The following is a 20,164-nucleotide window of genomic DNA, read 5'->3' as shown; positions in this document are numbered from 1 at the left end:
AAAAATTGGAAAACAATGGTCACACGGTCGTGTGGCCAGGCCATGTAACATTCGAACGAGGGACACTCGACCGTGGCCCAACCCGTGTCCTTACCCGTGTAACTTACTAAGATGCCCCACACGCCCGTGTGGCTGGCTGTGTGCTAGGTTGTGTAACTGACTTGGAACACTGAGAAACCCCAAATGGCACATGGCCGAGTCGCCAAGCCATGTGACAGCCTATGTCCCAAGCCGTGTGAACCCAAAATTTTCCTAAAATCAATTCATTTCATAACCAATTCATGCATAACTAACTAACCCATTTGTGCACACTTTAAAGGGATTTAAGCATCATTCAAATACACATAATCATGCCATTTCAAACAACCTAATTCCCTAACCAATATGTCATTCAAAGGCACCACAATTGCATCCAAACATCATTTACCTAAACATGTCAATATTGTCATTTTCCAAACATAGTAACCTAGTTCAAATATGTACTAGAACATGTTACAAGTAACCATTTTCAAGCCATCATCAATGTGCCAAAAGAAGCTTATAAACAAGAATTTGAAAATGTATGACATAATTTGGTAAGATAAGGTTCACCAAACCAAACATGAAATTCAAAGCTCATAAATATCAAATCACCATTAACACATTTACAAAGTATCATTACTAAACAACCTATACATGCTATTATTAACCTTGTCCAAAATACACAAAATCTACCAAATTAGTTGATGCATAATGTGATAGGTCTCTGATGAGCTTCCAACCGATTGAGCTTCCGATAATCTATAAAATAAAGGAAAATAACTATGTAAGAAATGAGTGCTTAGTAAGCTCGTATAAACTTTAAACATAACTTACCACTTTCAATAATAAAATTCATAGATTAAGTATAAACCATTACCAATGTCAAGCTTAGTAAATGCCTATACAACATCATCAAATTCACAAGTTAGTATATCTGTTCATGATACATATGAAATCCACCATAAGATATGTAGTTTACCATATATATACATAACATTTAGCTCATCAATGTTGCCATAAGATCACAATTCATTCCATTTCCATACTTACCATTTCATTTCCCTTGAACCATTTAGAATTACATCGAATACTCGGGAAACCTCACACATAGTATACCTTTACATATAATCGTAACCTTTCATTTACATCAATGTCACACGAGCTGTGAAATGGGTCTGCTCACATAAGCTATGGGTCGAAATGTAAGTTACATGATGCTGCTCACACGAGTTGTGTAGAATCTGCAACAAATACAAGACCTCAGCCATCAGTAGGACAATCAAGACTAGCACCTAAAACATGAAATCCCTAATGACATGTCATTTGTATCCTAAGAATTCTTAAGGTTCAAACGAGACTCGTTATCCGTCAATTTGTCAAAATATTGATACATTTATATCAAAATTCATTTATATTAAAACAATATAACAAACAGTCAATTTAGCTAACATTGAAACGATTATAGTTCATACGAACTTACCTCCATAACTAGGGCGTAGCAATATAGTCGAACTAATCCGAAACCTTAGCTTTTCCTTGATTTATTTCTGAATGTGGTTTATGTTGATCTAAATTGATAACTTCAATCAATTAAGTAATTCTCGAATTCAATTTAATCCAATACTCATATTTATGAAAAATTATGATTTTGTCCCTAACATTTTATTTTTTCACAATTTAGTCCTTAAGCTCATAACTTAAAATCTAACCATTTTAACCAATGTTACAAGGGACCTTGAATTAACCCACCAATACCAGCATTTCACAACAAAACCTATAGATTTACACCTTTAATAATTTAATCCCTAATTCTAAAATTCATCAAAAATCATTTAACAAAACTTGTTTATTTTATAACAAAGATAAATAATCCATCAACTAACATCAAAACCTATTCAAAAACATTCATGGTAAGTCCCTCAACCTTTAACAATTTTACAAATTAATCCCCAGGCTAGCTAGATTAAGCTAAAACGATCACAAAAACATAAAAATCACTAAAAACTAACCTTAAAACATCAACATGCATGAACTATGTTGGGCGAACCCTCAAAGCACCAAAAATGGTGTTTCTTCTTAAATTTTTTGGTGGAGAAAAACAATTAGAGAAGATGGTGCAATTGTTGTCTTATTTTAGTTTAATTTAATTTATTAAATTACCATTTTAACCTTGTTAATAACTAAACAAAACATCAAATCCATGTCCATATTTTTCCACTAATTCCTTAAATGGTATAATTACTAAATAAGTCCATTAACAGTCCTTTCCATAGCCATTAGACCCCTTTAACTAATAGAACTCAACTTTTACACTTTTTATGATTTAGTCATTTTTATTTAACTATGTAAATTTCAAAATTTCTTAACGAAAATTTAATACGATCTTAATATAATCCTGTAGACTTATAATAAATAATAAAATAATAATTCACTCATCAAAATTGTGGTCCCGAAACCATTGTTTCTAACATCACTGAAAACGGGCTGTTACACCAAGTCTTTCTTAAATAGAGATATTACTACAAAGGTTTTTCTTTTACATTTAGTACTCACCAGAAAGGCTTTCCTATCCAGATTTTTGCCACAAAGGCTTTCCTATCTAGAGTTATGCCACAAAGGTTGTCATTTACATTCAGTACTCGCCACAAAGGCTTTCCTGTCCAGAGTTGTGCCATAAAGGTTGTCCTTTATTGAAGCACCCCAAAGCCCGGCCGAGAATATCTGAATTGTATTCGACATGCCACATTAGCCACCAAAGTGACTATCCATTGACTCCCAACCTAACCTCCAACACACCATTTTATACATAGCACACAAACATATTGTTAATCTTTAACAAAGCAATGAAAAACCATGCATTCATAAGACACTAGGGTTCACATGTAAAATAAATCAGAGTACCTAATCATGTGAAACAATTATTCCATACACTTAGAAATGTTTATAGGTTCCCATTACAGTTAAAGGTTTTGCATCACAATTAGACATAGCTCGTATGCCTTATTAACACAAGAGATCGCAGACCAACACACAAACATCGGTTCACAGATTAATATAGGCTTAAACAAAACATGAGTTTGCAAAACACAACAGCTCACATATAGTGATTTTTAAATCTTAAGTTCACAAAACACTAATAGTTCACTTAACACCAAAACTGCTAATACATCTTAGATTCACTAATTACTATGCTTCACAAATAAGGAAAACATGGATGCAAAAAACTATCACATTTGAACATGGTTCACATAATTTCATGGGTTTGCACACATGTAAAGGTTTGCAAAGCTAAGGGTACGCATGTAAATATAGTAAATATATCTAGAGTTTCATATGTAATGATACTAATACTATAAGCATACACAAGTAACTTACAAATAGACGTGCATGAATAACATCAATTTATTACTTATAAAACACGAGTCTAAAACCATAACATGGTCGCAGCAATAGAGTAAACTTAATAACATAGCATATTGTACTTTTATACTAAGATATTAATTCAAAAAAATCAAATAAACGATGTAATTTATGGTTTTAAAAAAACATAACAAAATCTCATCATCCATCTTTATGGTTCACTTATATCAGTCTGGTGCCTCGCCAGATCATCGACCTTTCCTATGCTATCCACAACCTACTTACCTAAGAAGTAAGAGAGGAGTGGGTGAGTTCGAGGAGAACTTAGTGAATAATCAGAAACCATTGGATTATGCCTTAAAAACAACATTTGAAAAGAATAGAAAACTTTAGTTTGAAAATGTTTTGCGTGTTGGGTTTGCTGGTGAGGTTGCAAGATCCAATTCGCATAAAAAACATATTTTTGAGAAAATAGTTTGTAAATAATTCTTATCAATTTTTTTTACTAAAAACTTGCTCAAAAAGGGGCTTGCGTTAAAATCCTGTGAGTCTATATTGCTTTTCAAAAACAAAATTGAATATGAGTTTATAACAGAGTCGTAAGACCAACTCACACATAATAGAAATCATGAACAGAGTCAGCCTTAGGTCGCACACTTGATTCTTCAAATACAAGACATGTCTCACTGAATAAAGGCTAGTTTGGATGGGCGTTGTGTTTACCTCCGGTGAGGTTAAAAACAGCGGCGGCGGTGAGATTAATTACTGTAGCGGTGAGATTGGGTACTGTAGCGGTGAGATTAGAAACAATGGTGGAGTGTGTGTTTGGATTCAAACCCAGCTGTAGCGGTGAGGTGAGAATGAAAAATGACTATTAAGGACATCAGATTAGAATTGATATATAATAGAAGTTATTTAAATTATTTTACTTTTTTAAAATTATTAAAATATGCAAATTCATTTAATAAAATATTAAAATGTATCTTCCAATATTTTAATGAATTTTATAATTAATTTAAATTATTTATTAGATAAAATGATAATTATTTTTAATTTTTTTATAGTTAAATTTTTTTTATAACAATGATAAATATTATTTTCACAAATAGTAACATTATACTTGGATCAAATTTTGAAGTATCTAAACGGATGATTTTTAATAAAAAAATATAGTAACATAAGACATAACAAGTTTCATTATTACTAGAAATTAGGTTATGATACAAAATGTGTTTACAAATATGGATTCATTAAACTAATTGCAATGGTTTCCCTTAACATCATGATTTCAAGGTCACTTTCTCTGTTAGAAGAACTCGATTCACCTCTGTCAAACTGGCTTGAAGAGACTGGCATGTCCGGTATATTCTCAAATTCTCGAAAATTCCCATCATTTGACCAAGCATGTCTTCGAATGTAATTATGCAAAACCATTTTTGCAATAACTATTAAAACTTGCTTGTCGAATGAATAACTTGGAATATCTCTTAATATTGGCCATTTTTTTTCCACACTCCAAATGTTCGTTCAATCACAGAGTGTAACGAAGAATGGGCATGATTAAAGATTTCTTTTTTTCCAGATACTTGATGATTTCCTCGACGAAAATCAGGTAAATGATATCGTTCCCCCTATATGGACCTAGAAAACCTGCCATTTGTGGATATCCTGAATCCACAAGATAATATTTTCCTACAAAAAATTAAAACACAATATCAAGTTTAAAAATAAATTAAAAATTTTAATATTTTTTATGTAAAAAGTAATTAAAAAATTAAAGTTCAACCTGGTGGAGGGTGTGGAAACTTCAACTCTTGCTTTCTAAGTGCTTGCAAAAAAATTCTACTATCATGTGCTGTTCCTTCCCAACCAGGAAATGCAAAAATAAAGCATATGTTGAAGTCACAAACTGTCATAATATTTTGAGTTGGTTCACCTTTCCGTCTGATATAAGGTAATTGAGAAGAAGACGAAATGCATGCTTTTATGTGTGTTCCATCTATGGCCCCAATACAATCCTTTAAAATAAATACAAGTAATGAGATAAAAGTTAGAAATAATTTATGTTTTAAAAATATAAAGATTGTGTAAATTTTACCTTAAAATGAGGCCAATATCTTGTATCATGTCGAATATGGTTCGGTACTTCCTCGAATTGACCTTCAATGGGTTTAATCGTGGCTATTCCCATTCGAGCAAATATATGCAACATATCAGTAAAAATTCGACTAATAGTTTCCCCAAATCGTTGAAATCGCTCTGTTGCATTTGAATTTGATTCTCTATTTCCAAGAATGTACAATGATAATGCTAACTTCTCCATCGCCGACATTTTCCCATTCTTTAAGCCATAATTTGTTTGCAAATCATGCAATAATCTGTGAAATATATTTTTTGGCATCCTAAAACTAATGATGCAACGATCATCGTGCCCATTTAATACTTCGTCCACCCACATTTGACCTGTATAATTTGAATCCATACGCAGTTGCATAGTGAAATAAGTTTCATGGTGTACCAATAAACAACTTAACACATATTCTTCCTCATCATGATAATTGCTGTGCTCAACTTGGGTAACAATTGTGGCTATTCTTCGTTGAGCTTCTTCACTTAATTCAGAGGTATCATAATTTATATCAAAACTATTATACATATTGTTAAATTCATCCATAACCTGAAAAAGTAATCAAATGAAAATAAATTAATATTTCGTGACATTTTATATAACACAGAAACTTGATTAAAAGCATAGCATAAAAATACCAAACATAAAAAGTATCATACATTAGTTTTACATATAAAAAAGTAGTATAGTTATATTACAATAATAATTCTAAGGAGCTTATGGTGGAGGTGGTTGATGGTATGGTTGGAAGGGAAATGAGGATGTTGCTACCAAGGACGAAAATGATGCAATTGGATTTTGTTCAGCAGACTCACGTCGAAGCCACCAAACCCTATCATCTGGATCTAAGTTCAAAAACACTTCTCGTTTCACCGGTATTTGGAACATTTTGGTGGAAAAATAGTACAATTCATCTTTTTTGGGAATTTCATCTCCCAAAGCACGCAAAGCATCCATTGCATTTGAAATAGTATATTGAGAGTGAGGAAAAATAATTCCATTCACTGACTTCCTTGGACTAGCCATACTCTCACACAATTTCTCAATCTGAGTAGTTAATGTATTTTTTGATGATTTTCTACTTGAACTTGATTTTTTTTCCTTTACCGTGTACAGCCCCAAGTGTTTGCTTTCTTCGATTAGGAATTTCATGAGAAGGGTTTGATGGTACCTCATCAGGAGGAATACCTTCATTCTCGTTACTATGTTCATCTGAATCACCAAAACCCTTATTAGGTGCATCCTCTCCCATAGGAACCCCACTTGGAAGAAAACCAGACGAAGGTGCCCATGTGTTCTCTCCGGTGGCTACAATTCCAGCAAACATTTGCCACATTAACTCATTCAATCGTGGTTCAATTCCTTTCTTCTTAAATCCTTTAAAATCAGGATTTTCCCACATAACATGTTAAATGTTATACTAAGATTTTTATAATTGTAAATTATTAATTTCAATAAACTTTATGCATTAAAATAATGATAAAGTTAACACTAACCTGTATTTTTGCAGCCCACCATTCTTCGGTAGCATCAACCGTCTTTTTAGATGGACACCATCCAATACCTGTAGATTCCTTAAGCAACTCCCTCCATAACCTCCATTCCTTTTTTAATGTATCCCACTTATTTTTCAATTGAGGTTTTCCATAATTTTTTTGTGTTTTTGCTTGAAAAAGAGCATTTTCCCATCCTTTTGAGTTTAGATGAGTTGTCGATCTATTACCAGCATTGACTTCATTCACACAAAGCTCACAAAATATCAGCGTTAGCTCATCATCCCAAACAGCTTTTGTTGCTAAGGTAATATCTCCCTCCACAAAATTTCGTGTCTTTACCATCTATTATTATTTTGATTTTAAATGTCAACCGACATAAAACCGTAAATATATAATTAGATATAAAAATATATTTTCATAAAAAATAAGAATAATACATTGCAAATGGATGAAAACCATAAGATGAACACTAAAGAAAAAATTCTCAAAGATCCATGGTAAACAATAATGAGGGTATAAAAAGGATAATTGATTATGACTATCTTTTCAAAATGAATAAAGACATTTTGGTTTTTTTTGTTGGGTTTTTGGTTTTCTTGTTTGCCTTATCTTTGAAGAGTTCTAAACAGCTAAATATTTCACTATTTTTTGTTGGGTTATTGAAAAAAAACTTAAAAGCTGTTTTCTTTTTTTTATAAACAAGAAGATTATGCAATCGATTTGTTCATCTTTAAAGCTTTACTTTGAACTATTGTTTTCTCTTCACTTTAGTCATCTATGGTAGAGCTGCAAGAATTTTACTTGTTTTGACTTGAAATTCTATTCTTTGTAATTTTTTTCGTTTAAATTTGGTTGTGTATATTTTTTTATTTTTAAAATACACTACATATATTTTTTATTTTTAAAATACACTACATATATTTTTTTATTTTTAAAATACACTACATATATTTTTTACTTTTAAAATACACTACATATATATTTTTTAAAATACACTACATATATTTTTTTATTTTTAAAATGCACTACATATAGTTTTTTATTTTTAAAATACACTACATATATTTTTTATTTTTAAAATACACTACATATATTTTTTATTTTTAAAATACACTATATTTATTTTTTTATTTTTTAAATACACTACATATATATTTTTTATTTTTAAAATACACTACATATATTTTTTTATTTTTAAAATACACTACATATATATTTTTTATTTTTAAAATACACTACATATATATTTTTTTACTTTTAAAATACACTACATATATATATTTAAAATACACTACATATATATTTTTATTTTTAAAATGCACTACATATATTTTTTATTTTTAAAATACACTACATATATTTTTTTTATTTTTAAAATACACTACATATATTTTTTATTTTTAAAATACACTACATATATTTTTTTATTTTTTAAATACACTACATATATCTTTTTTATTTTTAAAATACACTACATATTTTTTTATTTTTAAAATATAGTACATATATTTTTTATTTTTAAAATACACTACATGTATTTTTTTATTTTTAAAATACACTACATATATTTATTTATTTTTAAAATTTTAAATACAATGCAATTTCTCCATTCCCATCTCCCCTCTTCCATCATTCCCCTCTTCCACCGTGCCCTCCTCCTATTTCCCATTCCCATGCAACACCCATTCCCATTTCCCATTCCACCGTGCCCTCCTCCCATTTCCCATTCCCATCTCCCCTCTTCCATCGATTCCCCTCTTCCACCGTGCCCTCCTCCCATTTCCCATTCCCATGCAATACCCATTCTCATTCCCATTTCCCATTCCCATTCCCATTATCAACAACACTACCTTTGAGAAGACATGCAATCGATTTCAGGTCAATGAATTAACTCTTCTCAGGTCTTCCATCTCGTTTTTCCTTTTTTTTTCTGTTCTGTTTGTGCTTGGAAATTTCAAATATTTTCTTCTTGGTTTATTTTATGCAGAAATTGTTCACTATTGAAGAATTGGCTCTATATAATGGAACTGATGATTCATTACCCATACTCTTAGGAATTTTGGGGTACTTTCTTTTGCCTTATTCGTCATATTATTATATGAACATGTTCTAAAATGCTAATCCAATTTAATACTTTGTGATTAGATCTGTATTTGACGTTACGAAGGGAAAATCTCACTATGGTGCTGGAGGAGGTTACAATCATTTCGCTGGAAGGTTTGTTTGTTTTCTTTACTAGGAAATTGGGTCTTTCAAGTAGTTTATGTTAATTATCCTATTTGTTTCCTTTCAGATATATGTTTATAAATATTTTATGCTGAACTGTGTTTCTGCTTATTAGTTGCTATTACTTGTTCAAGTTCTTTATGTTATATGTTTATAAAATATTTATAAACATATTAATTATAAATATTAATTATCCTATTTGTTTCCTTTCAGATATATGTTTATAAATATTTTATGCTGAACTGTGTTTCTGCTTATTAGTTGCTATTACTTGTTCAAGTTCTTTATGTTTTTGATGAAACCTTTCAGAAGCTTTACTTAATTCCTAGTTTTGATGCAATTATTCCCCTTAACAAAGCTTGTTGGGCTATCTTCATGTGCCAATTGCATCCTTTCAGTGTATTTCCAAATCTGCAAACTGATTTCAATTTTGCTGTATGTTGAAAATTCACAGATGCCTCCCGTGCATTTGTTTCTGGAAATTTTACAGGTAAGTGTTGTGATCCTTCAGCTTATTTGTCAAGATGGTTTTGAGGGTTTTTGGTTTTAGAGAAAATGACTTAAAAGCTGTTTGGAAAATCAAAGTGAAGAGCAAACAAAGACAAAGAATTAGTAAGCTGACTTAGACATATTCTGAATTAATTCTGATTGTACATGAGCTAAAGCAAAATTCCATGTATCCTCTCTGGCAATTAAAAATCAGGAAATAGCCAACTATGGTTCCTCATTGATTGAACCAAACTAATGAATCGTCTATTTTTAATTCCTTTCTTGACCATGAAATGCAACAGAAACAAATTTGGAATTGGTATTTGCATATTCTTGCAAGAAAGTGAGAGAAGGCTTGACTAGTTGGTTAACTTTCAAATCTTAACATGACTTGACTGAGATGGAGAAAATCCTTGATGATGAACTCTAGAAGCAGCCCATAAGATAATTAAGATATAAAGATTGTTTTCCTAGTGCTTTTTCCAGTCACCATCTTCTGTTAGGGTCATTAGAAACATAGGAGGGTTATTGTCACAAAGTCAACAACCTTTAATGTAAATTAAAAAAGATGTCAATAAAAGTTGGGACTAAATTCGAAGAAAATTAGAATCATACTAATCACTGGCTTATGCTGTAATAGATATTAGCAATTGGGCACATTTAAGCAAGTGCTAAATATATGCATTTTTTTATTCCTAAGTCTCGTTAAGTTCTTTTATGCTTGACAATATAAATGTTTCATTGATACCACATCGAATGAACTTTACTTCTAGGCTTAACCTTAGGTTATGATGCTAAATACAAACTCAAAAAAGAGGTTCTGAAAACTGATGAAGGTACGCACATACAATGTGCATCTTTTTTGTCCCTACATTGACAAAATAACAAATTGTGTATGGAGTAAATTTCTTTTAGAAAATATTACATATCTAAGAGCTACCATAGAAAATTTCATTTTAGCCTAATAAATATTTTTATCCCTTGTTTCTTCAATTTTCAAACAGGAGATGGACTTACAGATTCATTGCGAGGTTTATCCAGCACCGAGGTAATGATGTATTTCCTCTACCCTTTCAGGGGTATGACTCCTATCCTAGTTCCTTTGAGGTACTATTTTCGACTTCCTTTCACTTTTTTTCTATTCTAAATTTGAATCTATTGTATAATTTGATCGTTATCGGGAACAATTACATGCATTTGTTTGTGTTTTTTCTTTGCTTAAGCAAGTGTTAAAAGCCTTGGAAATTCGGTTTGTGCCCTACAAGCTTTAAGTTATAATGTTTGTGAGCTTAGATGTTTAGGTAATTTCATTGTGTATGACTTAAAATTATAGTTAGTAATAATATTACTGTAAACCATGCTAAATTATAGGTCCAAAGATCAAAAGATAAAATGTTGCTGCCTATGGGATAAGGTTAGTATATCATTTAGAACCAGACTACTCAAAAGAAAACCAATAACAATAACAACAATAATAACAATGAGTGACAGCAAACCATCTCACCTTGAAGGAAGAATAACACTTTTTAACCAATCGTCCAAATGTAGACTTCCCCTGTTAATTGAGAAAAAGGGTAAATGTTGAGCATGAGAAAATAGAGGGAAAAAACACAAGATATCTCTAACTTGTTAGTTTGATTGAGGAAACAGAATATCCTAAGCTCCCACAACCAAGAACAAAGCAAAAAAGAGGGGAGAAACTAGCAAAAACGAGGGACAAACCAGTAAACAAGGGAGAAACCAGCAAGAACGAGGGGAGATTTCTGTTGTTTTGCTCCCAAATCTGAAAACAAATAAGATTGGGAAAGAAATTAATTTAACATCTAAGGATAAAATGGTAAATTAATAAATTAAAGTAAGGGTATTATTGTCTCCTAAATATTTCTATTGCCCCAGCTTGTCCTAACTGCTGCTTTATTCACCAGTCAGCTCAATGCTGTCCAGTGCAGTAGAAATCCCTCACTATGCTAGAAGCCAACACATCCAAAGGCTGTCTCAGTCCACTCTAGTGCAGTCAAATTGATAATAAAGAGTAAAAAGTTCAACGCACTGTTGTGTGTTGGCATCCTAAGGGGGCCTAAGTTATATCTAATCTAGCTTACAAAGAGCACATAGAATGAGACATATCACAATCTCACAAAGGCCCATGCTCTTAAAGAGCACACAGAGTGAGGCTTACAAAGGCTCATGTTCTCAAAGGAACACACAGAGTGAGACTTAACATGGGTGAATATTCACACTATTGGTATACCGATCGGAAGGCTCATAATGAGCTCATAGAATAGAAAGCTCTCACTGAGGTAAAGCTAAACAAAAAGCTCACACAAAGCAGAGCCAAATACAGAGCTCGTACAGAGCAGAGCTAAAACATTTGCTTTAAAAAGCTCACACATATGTGCTTTTCAAAATAGAGTTTAAACTGTCCTTTCAAAACATTCTTTTAATCAAAGGCTCACACAAAATTGTGCTTTAAAATCATCTTTTCAAAACCATGTTTTGAAAATAGATTTTCATAGCTTAAAATAGAGCTTTTCAGAAAGCTTATCTTTAAACTTATTTCGAAAACATTTTTCTTAAAAACATATCATAGTAAACTAAAAAACATGGCAGTTAGCATACTCATATTGGAACCTAATCACTCACCAAAAATGAAAAACTTAAATGATTTGGGCTTTGCCTTTGTCCTTGCTAGAATATGGTCCAGCTGCTTCGCAATAGACAAAATTAATACTAACAAAACATATAGATTTATCACAAGCATTTGAACCTAGCTCTAAGGACAATCAACCCGAACAAGACAATGACTTACCTGGATTTCTACGAACAATACTTAGAACAGAGACTTTAATGACAGAATATTTAGTAAATAATTTCACGGAATCAAGGGTCTTGTTTATAGACCTACGAGTGTAACATCCTTAAAACCCCCTTGGTTGTAAATAATATGAGATAAAATCTTAGCGAAATAAGTATAATATCAAAGAAAATAAAAGTTGCAATATATCAAAAGAGAGTTAAATCAAAAAGCATGACATGATGTATTAAGGAAGGGACTAAATTGTAAATATGCAAAAACTTTTATGGCACAAGTATAAATGTAACATCCCTAAAATTGATATATAATAAAAGTAGTAATAAATTGAATAATGTATAATTGATATTCGGGAAAATGAGAAAATTATATAAAGATGATGAAAGAGAATATTGAGGAGTATTAAAATGATAATAATAATAAAAATAATAATTAACAAGTAGGTTTTAGTATATTGATTTAAAGTAAAGCCTAAATCATAAATATGCGAAAAGTTTTTGGCTCAAGTGTAAATATTTAAAATTTAGGGATCGAAGTGTAGAAATGAGAAAGTTAAAGGACCAAAAGTAAAAACAATCAATTTACTAAGATATGGAATTGGCATGCAGGGACCAAATTGAATAGGTGAAGAATTGTGAGGGACTAAATTGCAATTTTACCAAATTAAGCGATAATTCAAGGATGGAATTATGAAAGATCATAAAGGGCAAAATGGTCAATTAGCAAGAGGGAGAATTCTAGAATGTAATGATGATGTTAATGATATTTTGGTGATTTTTTAATTAATTAATTAGTTCAATATTATTTTTCTAATATTTTACTTAGATATTTATTATTATTTTATTTAGAAAATGGTAGTATAAAAAGAAAGGAAGGATGAAAGAAATTTATCATACTTCCAACGTGAGTGAAAGGGTGAGAAAGGAAGTTTTCTTTTCTTTACAATTTAGTCTTTTGCCATGAAAACCTACCTTTTTACACAAAATTTTTAAAAATTTCCTTAGATATTAAAGAGAGAAGATGAAGTAGAGATTCTAAAGAATATGTTCACAAATTTAGAAATAAGAAAATAGTATATGAAAGTGGAGAAAATGAGAGAAAAAAAAAGGGAAGGAAAGTGGTGAAGATGAGAAATGCATGGAAATGAAGAAGAAATGAAGGTATTCTTGACAAAGGAGGTAAGTTTCATACTAAACCTACTTGTATTTCAATAGATTGAGTTAAAGATGTTTTGAGTGAGACGTATGAAACATGTATTTAATCTAAATACTAGAAATAGAAAGTATTTGATGAAGAATAGAGACTTAAAACACTAAATTGGTAAGAGAGAATGTGATTTGTATGTTGAAAAGTACTAAGATGAATAAATCAATATGAATCTACACATAAACATAAGTGACTAAATTGTATAGTAATCAAAAGTATGACAATTATGTGTGATTGAATGAAAGATAGTGCAAAGAACCGTGAAAAAGAAAATATTTTCATTAAAACAGTTTGGACAACAACAGTGACTTAACTTTGAAAATTCACCAAAAATTATATAAATTTATTTATAAATTTAATTAAATATTTAATTAAATATTATTGAGTCTAGTTTCATATGGAAGAAACGGTGAAAGAAACAAAACTTTATAGTTTGAGATATATTAATTTTCGTGAACAAGGTCGGAGTGGATTCGGGTTCCCCTATTCTGACTTTGGAAAATCATCAAAAATTGTAAAAAAATTATTATGGGTTAAATTTATATTTATAAATTCTTAATAAGTATATTTTCAAGAGAAACAAACAAAAACATCATCCAAACCCCGTACTAAGAGACAATTAATTTGTAATAAAGACAGGTCGAAGCTGTCAAGCAGCAAAACAGGGACAAATTTGAAGAATTTACTGTACTGATTAGCTAAATTATAAATTTTAAAATTTTTATGGTAAAAAGAGAGTCTAGTTTAAATAACATCAAGTAGATCTTAATTTCAAATTTTATAACTCAAGATATAAATAATTTAGTGACTATGACTCAAGTGGACAGCTTTGATATGAACACATAAGTAAATAGTGAAATTATAGACAATGTTACATATAAGCATGTTATATAATAAAAGCTAAAAATTCTAATAAATATATACATAAAGGATATGGAATGGAGAGGAGGAGAAGGAAAAATATATGAATAATTGATAAAATAATAAGTGATGGAATGATTAATACATGTGAGTATGTTTAAACAAATTGATAAAATAATAAGTGAATAATTGTTAATTGATGTGATATTGAATTCTTTGTTAAAATTTTATGAAGCATTAAATCGATTGGCACAATTTAGAAATAAATATGAAATATATATAAAGTGGGTAAATTGCTTTTGAAAGTGCAAGTCCTTCAATGGTCATATTTGTAAAACTTTAATATTTGTGTTAATTTTATAAACTTTGTTATCTTTGATTGAATATCATGTTTTTATGAGGACTTGAGATTAAAAATAGATGTAAGTAGATGATATGTAAAATGAAGTGGTGGTTATGACATCCGAATATGGTTCAAGTGATGATATAAAATAAATAAATAAATAAAAATAAAGCATGAAACTTGTAGGAAAATGGAGATGACGTCACAATGACAAGTTCGCCATGTCACGACGATAGTTCAAAAAAAATTATATACTTTACAATTTGGCCTTTGATCAATTTTGGATGGTTTAATGAGCTCCTTTAACTCATAATTAGTTCTATTGTAAATTCAATTATTACTAAAATGATTTAATGGTCTATATTAATTAAATAATATGATAAATTGATCTGAAATTTTCGGTAGATGCTTCGGCAACGAATGTGACATCCTGATACCTTGACTCGGCAATCGGGTTGAGTATGGGGGTGTTACAAAGAGTCCTAGATATCCTAGGATACCTTATCTGACTTAGGAAAGACATTACTTCCACGTAAAGTATTCCAAGATACACTAATTCACTTTTCCTAATTTGAGTCGGACTGCATCTTTGACCAGCGAATCTAGTTCCCAACTTACCTGGCGAACCTAGTTCACCACACAAACTGGTGAACTTTAGTTTTTCAAACAGACTGGCGAACCCCTAGCTCGCCAACACATTAGTGAACCTCACTCGCAGTGAAACTGGTGAACCCCCCTACCAATCCGTTTGGTGTACATTGCAACTCAACGAACACCCTTGCTGAAACTACCTTGGTGAACACGCTCTTACCAAAATCTTGGCAAACCCTTAGTTCATCCAACTGATTGATGATCCCGGTTTGCCAGAACACTGGTGAACCTTTGGAAACATGAAAATATACACACCTTTTCATGTTCTTTTTAACTCAAATTCATGTAATTTCGGTAAAATTCTTGTCAAAAAATATATAATAATTATAAAATAATTAAATTGCACTCAAATTATGAACATGTTGAATTTTAATTCATTTTATATTAAATTTTGATTAATTTTAATTATTTTCGACAGATTTGTACAAAGGACGAAAAATGACTCAGCAGACACTACTAGAAGCACAAAACCAAGAAGCAAGTTTTCAGCATCTAGGTGAATTAATTTTTTAGCCTAAGACGATCCAAATTATGTGTATTAATTGATAATATAATTAATTTTAATTTTAATCCAATTTAATTTGGGTTAAATAAATTATTACTAATTATTTATGAAAAGGGTCCCAGTTGAGCTGAACCGACAAAACCAATCCATCCGAGCTCTAGGCAGCCCAAAACCGTTCCACATGCTGACCCAATTAGCTTGTTTGGTTGATTATTTGGCTTGCAAAATGGCCCTTGAAGAATTCTTCAATTTGCATTCAAACCCCTCCACTATTCATGCCTTTCAAGATTTTCCCCTACCTAAAAATAGCATGTTTGAAATCTTCAAACATGCTACATGTGTGGCCGGCCATGGGGGGAGTCTTTGGCTGCTGATTTTTGCTATTTTTAGCAGTCTTCTCAACCTATGAATACCGTCTTGGCTGCTCACTTCAAGCATATCTCAAACCCATTCATTTCTTCACTTCTCTCTTTTCTCTCTTCATTCCCTTCCATTGTTCTTCATTTTCTTCCCCTATTCCTTTGCCGATTTCACCTCTTGAAAAAGAGTCCTTCAACCACCATTTGGAGCAACATTCGTTTAATGATTCTATGTTAAGAAATGTAATTAATCTAGCACAATTATGTCATCTTGTTTAAAATCATCATTTGAAATCTTGCATTATAACTTTTATTTTATTTTTATTTATTTTACTTAGTTAAAACTCTAGTTTTTAATCACCTACTCAAATCAAAATATTTTTTCTCCACCAAAGTGTTTTTAAAATTGCATTCAAAAATAATTCTTTTCACAGTCCCTGTGGGTACGATAACTGGACATTTACTTGTCACTTTATTACTTGTTGCGATTGTGTACACTTGCACATTTTCGTCGTTCCAAGTTTTTGGCGCCATTGTCGGGGACTGTTTTAAAAAGTCATTATTTGTGAATTTGTTAATTTTGCATTTTGGTTTATATTTCTGTTCAATTTTAACTTAATTATTTAGGTGTTTGTTTTAGGTGTTTATGATTATTGATCGAATTATCGATTTACTCCACATAGACCCTAAGATAGAAAGAACTTTTCGACAATGGAGAAGACAAGCAAGTCAGAGAAGGACTGAAGAGATGAACTTCGAAAGTCCAGATCAAGGAAATAGAGCAAACCCTGTTCAAAATCCTGCTGATGATAGGGATAGAGCTCTAAGACAGTATGTCATGCCAATGTTTCATGATCTTAATCCTGGTATTAGGAGACTCAAAATCGAGGCACAACAATTTTAACTAAAGCTAGTCATGTTCCAGATTCTTTAGACAGTGGGCCAATTCAATGGAATGCCTACCGAAGATGCACTACCAGATCCTCACTTGCACTTAAGACTATTCATGGAGGTGAGCGATTCTTTCAAGTTAGACGTTGTACCCGAAGAAGCACTACGATTGAAGTTGTTCCCATAATTGCTAAGGGATAGAGCTCGAGCCTGGTTGAACTCATTGCCACCAAATTCAATTTCCACATAGCAAGAGTTAGCAAAAAGATTCCTCATGAAGTTTTTATCGCCTAGCAAGAATGCTAAGTTGAGGAACGAGATCACTGCTTTCCAACAAATGGATGATGAGTCCTTTTATGAGGTATAGGAAAGGTACAAAGCATTATTACAAAAGTGCCATCATCATGGAATCTCACATCGCATCCAACTGGAGACATCTTATAATGGTTTCAATGCTCACACAAGGATGGTAGTGGACGCATCTGCTAATGGTACTCTCCTTTCTAATTCTTATAATAAGGCTTATGAAATCATCAAAATGATTGTCAATAACAATTATCAATGGTCAACCAATCGAGCAACGTTAGGAAGATGAGTCGTTGGAATACATGAAGTAGACGCTCTCACTTCACTCGCATCTTAGGTATCCTCGATTTTCTTAATGCTTAAAAAATTTACCACTAATGGGTTTAATAGTTTTGCAGCACAACCACCGAATCAATTTGAAAATGTAACTTGTGCCTATTGTGGGGAAAGACATCTGTTTGAAGAATGTCCATCGAACCCAGAATCCGTGTATTACATGGGTAACCAAAACCAAAACCGAAGAAGGCATGGACTACAATCCAATTGCTATAACCCATTGTGGCAAAACCACCCAAATTTCTCCTAGAGTAACCAAGAGGCTGGACCCAGTAACACATATGCCCAACCTAGACTGACCCAACCACCTATTTTTTCCCAACAAGTTCATATACAACCTTAATTTGAACCATCAAATGGCTTAGAAAACTTGTTGAAGGCATACATAGCCAAGAATGATGCCTTAATCCAAAGCCAAGTAGCTACATTGAAAAACCTGGAAAACCAAATAGGCCAGCTTGCAACTGAACTGAGAAACCGACCATAAGGTGCTTTACCTAGTGATACAAAGAATCCAAGGAATCCAAGGAAGGAGCATTGTAAAGTGTTGACATTGAGAAGCGAAAATACATTCGAGCCCAACACTATCAAAATTTAAGAGAAGCCAGTTGATGCTCAAGACTTAAAGGAAGTTCAATTGAGTGTTGAAATTTCAGTTTCACCGAAACCAAAATCTGTAAAGCCCAATAAGGTAATTTCTGAACCAATCAATTCTGATAAACTAACAACTTCGTTAGATGTAAAATTGCCACAGTAGACGAATCAACCAGTTCCAATAAAGAAGCCTCCACCACCCTACCCTCAAAGACTTTAGAAGTAGAAACAGGAAGTTCAATTCAAGAAGTTCCTTGACGTACTCAAGGAACTTCATATCAACATCCCGTTGGTTGAAGCATTTGAAAAAATACCGAACTATGTCAAATTCATGAAGGATATCCTGTAAAAAAATGAAGACTTGGAGAATTTGAGACGGTAGCCTTGACAAAGGAATGCAGTGCATATCTTCAAGATAAACTACTCCCAACGTTGAAGGATCCTGGATGTTTTACCATACCTTGCAACATTGAAGTAACATATTATGGTAAGGCACTATCTGATTTGGGTGCGAGTATCAACTTGATGTCCATGTCAATATTTAGGAAGTTGGGAATAGGTGAAGTTAGACCTACTACAGTTACGCTTCAATTAGCAGATCAATCCTTAGCACATCCAGAAGGAAAAATCAATGACGTATTGGTACGTGTAGACAAATTTATTTTTCCTGCTAAGTTTTGTATTCTAGACTTTGAATTAGACAAAGAAATGTCAATCATCCTAGGAAGGCCTTTCCTAGTAACTGGAAGGACCATTATTGATGTGCAGAAGGGTGAGCTTATTATACGTGTTCAGGACGATCAGGTAACATTTAATGTTTTTAAATCTATGCAATTTCCTGACACAATTGATGATTGTTCTGCAAAGTCCAATTTAAAGGAATTAATCATGGAAAAGGAACTCAACTATGTTGAGGACCCATTGGAACAAATTTTGACATTAGACCCTCCAAGTGATGAAGAAGAGGATGAATATGTACGGCTGCTAGAAGCTAATCAAAGAGGACTTAATACGTAATCCCGCTTTGAATCTTTGGAGTTAGAGAATAGGGATTATGCCCAACCAAAAGCGTCAATCGAAGAGCCACCTAAATTAAGACTAAAGGTACTTCCCTCACATTTAAAATATGTTTATTTATATAACGCTTTTACTTTGCATGTGATTGTTTCAACGGAGTTAACCGTTGAGAAAGAAGAGAAACTCATTCTAGTATTGAAACAATTCAAAAAGGCTATCGGATAGACCATAGTTGATATTCACGGCATTAGTCTGTCTGTATGCATGCACAAGATCATCCTGGAAGATGGCGAAAAAGGGACGATTGATGGTCAACAAAGATGAACCCCATCATGAAGGACATGGTAAAGAAAAAAATAATGAAGAGGTTAGATACAGGTATAATTTACCCCATATCAGACAGTTCGTGGGTAAGTCCAGTATAGTGTGTACCAAAGAAAGGAGGTATTACGATCATTGAAAACAAGAATAATGAGTTGATATCGACTAGAACGGTTACAGGATGGAGAATTTGCATCGATTATCGGAAGCTGAACAAAGCGACTAGGAAAGATCACTTCCTT

The 20,164-nt window shown here is 32.0% G+C and overlaps 1 protein-coding gene and 1 non-coding gene across 2 annotated transcripts; one reads left to right on the top strand and one right to left on the bottom strand.

Annotated features, from left to right (window-relative positions):
* The first annotated feature begins 8,986 nt into the window (after positions 1 to 8,986).
* Positions 8,987 to 17,361, top strand: LOC107918340 (uncharacterized). The gene is made up of 5 exons (XM_041100021.1): positions 8,987 to 9,069; positions 9,151 to 9,222; positions 9,686 to 9,721; positions 10,725 to 10,827; positions 17,098 to 17,361. Exons 1-5 carry the CDS (start codon positions 8,987 to 8,989, stop codon positions 17,359 to 17,361), a joined length of 558 nt encoding a protein of 185 aa, XP_040955955.1.
* Positions 17,362 to 17,652: 291 nt separating this feature from the next.
* LOC121220413 (small nucleolar RNA R71) lies at positions 17,653 to 17,759 on the bottom strand. Its single transcript, XR_005917615.1, has one exon. It is a non-coding gene; the product is annotated as a small nucleolar RNA R71 (small nucleolar RNA).
* Between the last annotated feature and the right edge of the window lie 2,405 nt (positions 17,760 to 20,164).

Source organism: Gossypium hirsutum, chromosome D08, assembly GCF_007990345.1.
Source record: "Gossypium hirsutum isolate 1008001.06 chromosome D08, Gossypium_hirsutum_v2.1, whole genome shotgun sequence".
Classification (NCBI taxonomy): Eukaryota; Viridiplantae; Streptophyta; class Magnoliopsida; order Malvales; family Malvaceae; genus Gossypium; species Gossypium hirsutum.
The sequence above is the reverse complement of the archived record's forward strand: the minus strand, read 5'-3'. Positions and strand labels throughout refer to the sequence as shown.

What these genes read in the sequence shown, in the direction of transcription:
- LOC107918340 (XM_041100021.1), top strand. Translation starts at nt 8,987, where the DNA reads ATGCAGAAATTGTTCACTATTGAAGAATTGGCTCTATATAATGGAACT. An exon ending in ATACTCTTAGGAATTTTGGG is followed by an intron (nt 9,070 to 9,150) that starts GTACTTTCTTTT and finishes CTTTGTGATTAG; the next exon opens with ATCTGTATTTGACGTTACGA. An exon ending in TACAATCATTTCGCTGGAAG is followed by an intron (nt 9,223 to 9,685) that starts GTTTGTTTGTTT and finishes GAAAATTCACAG; the next exon opens with ATGCCTCCCGTGCATTTGTT.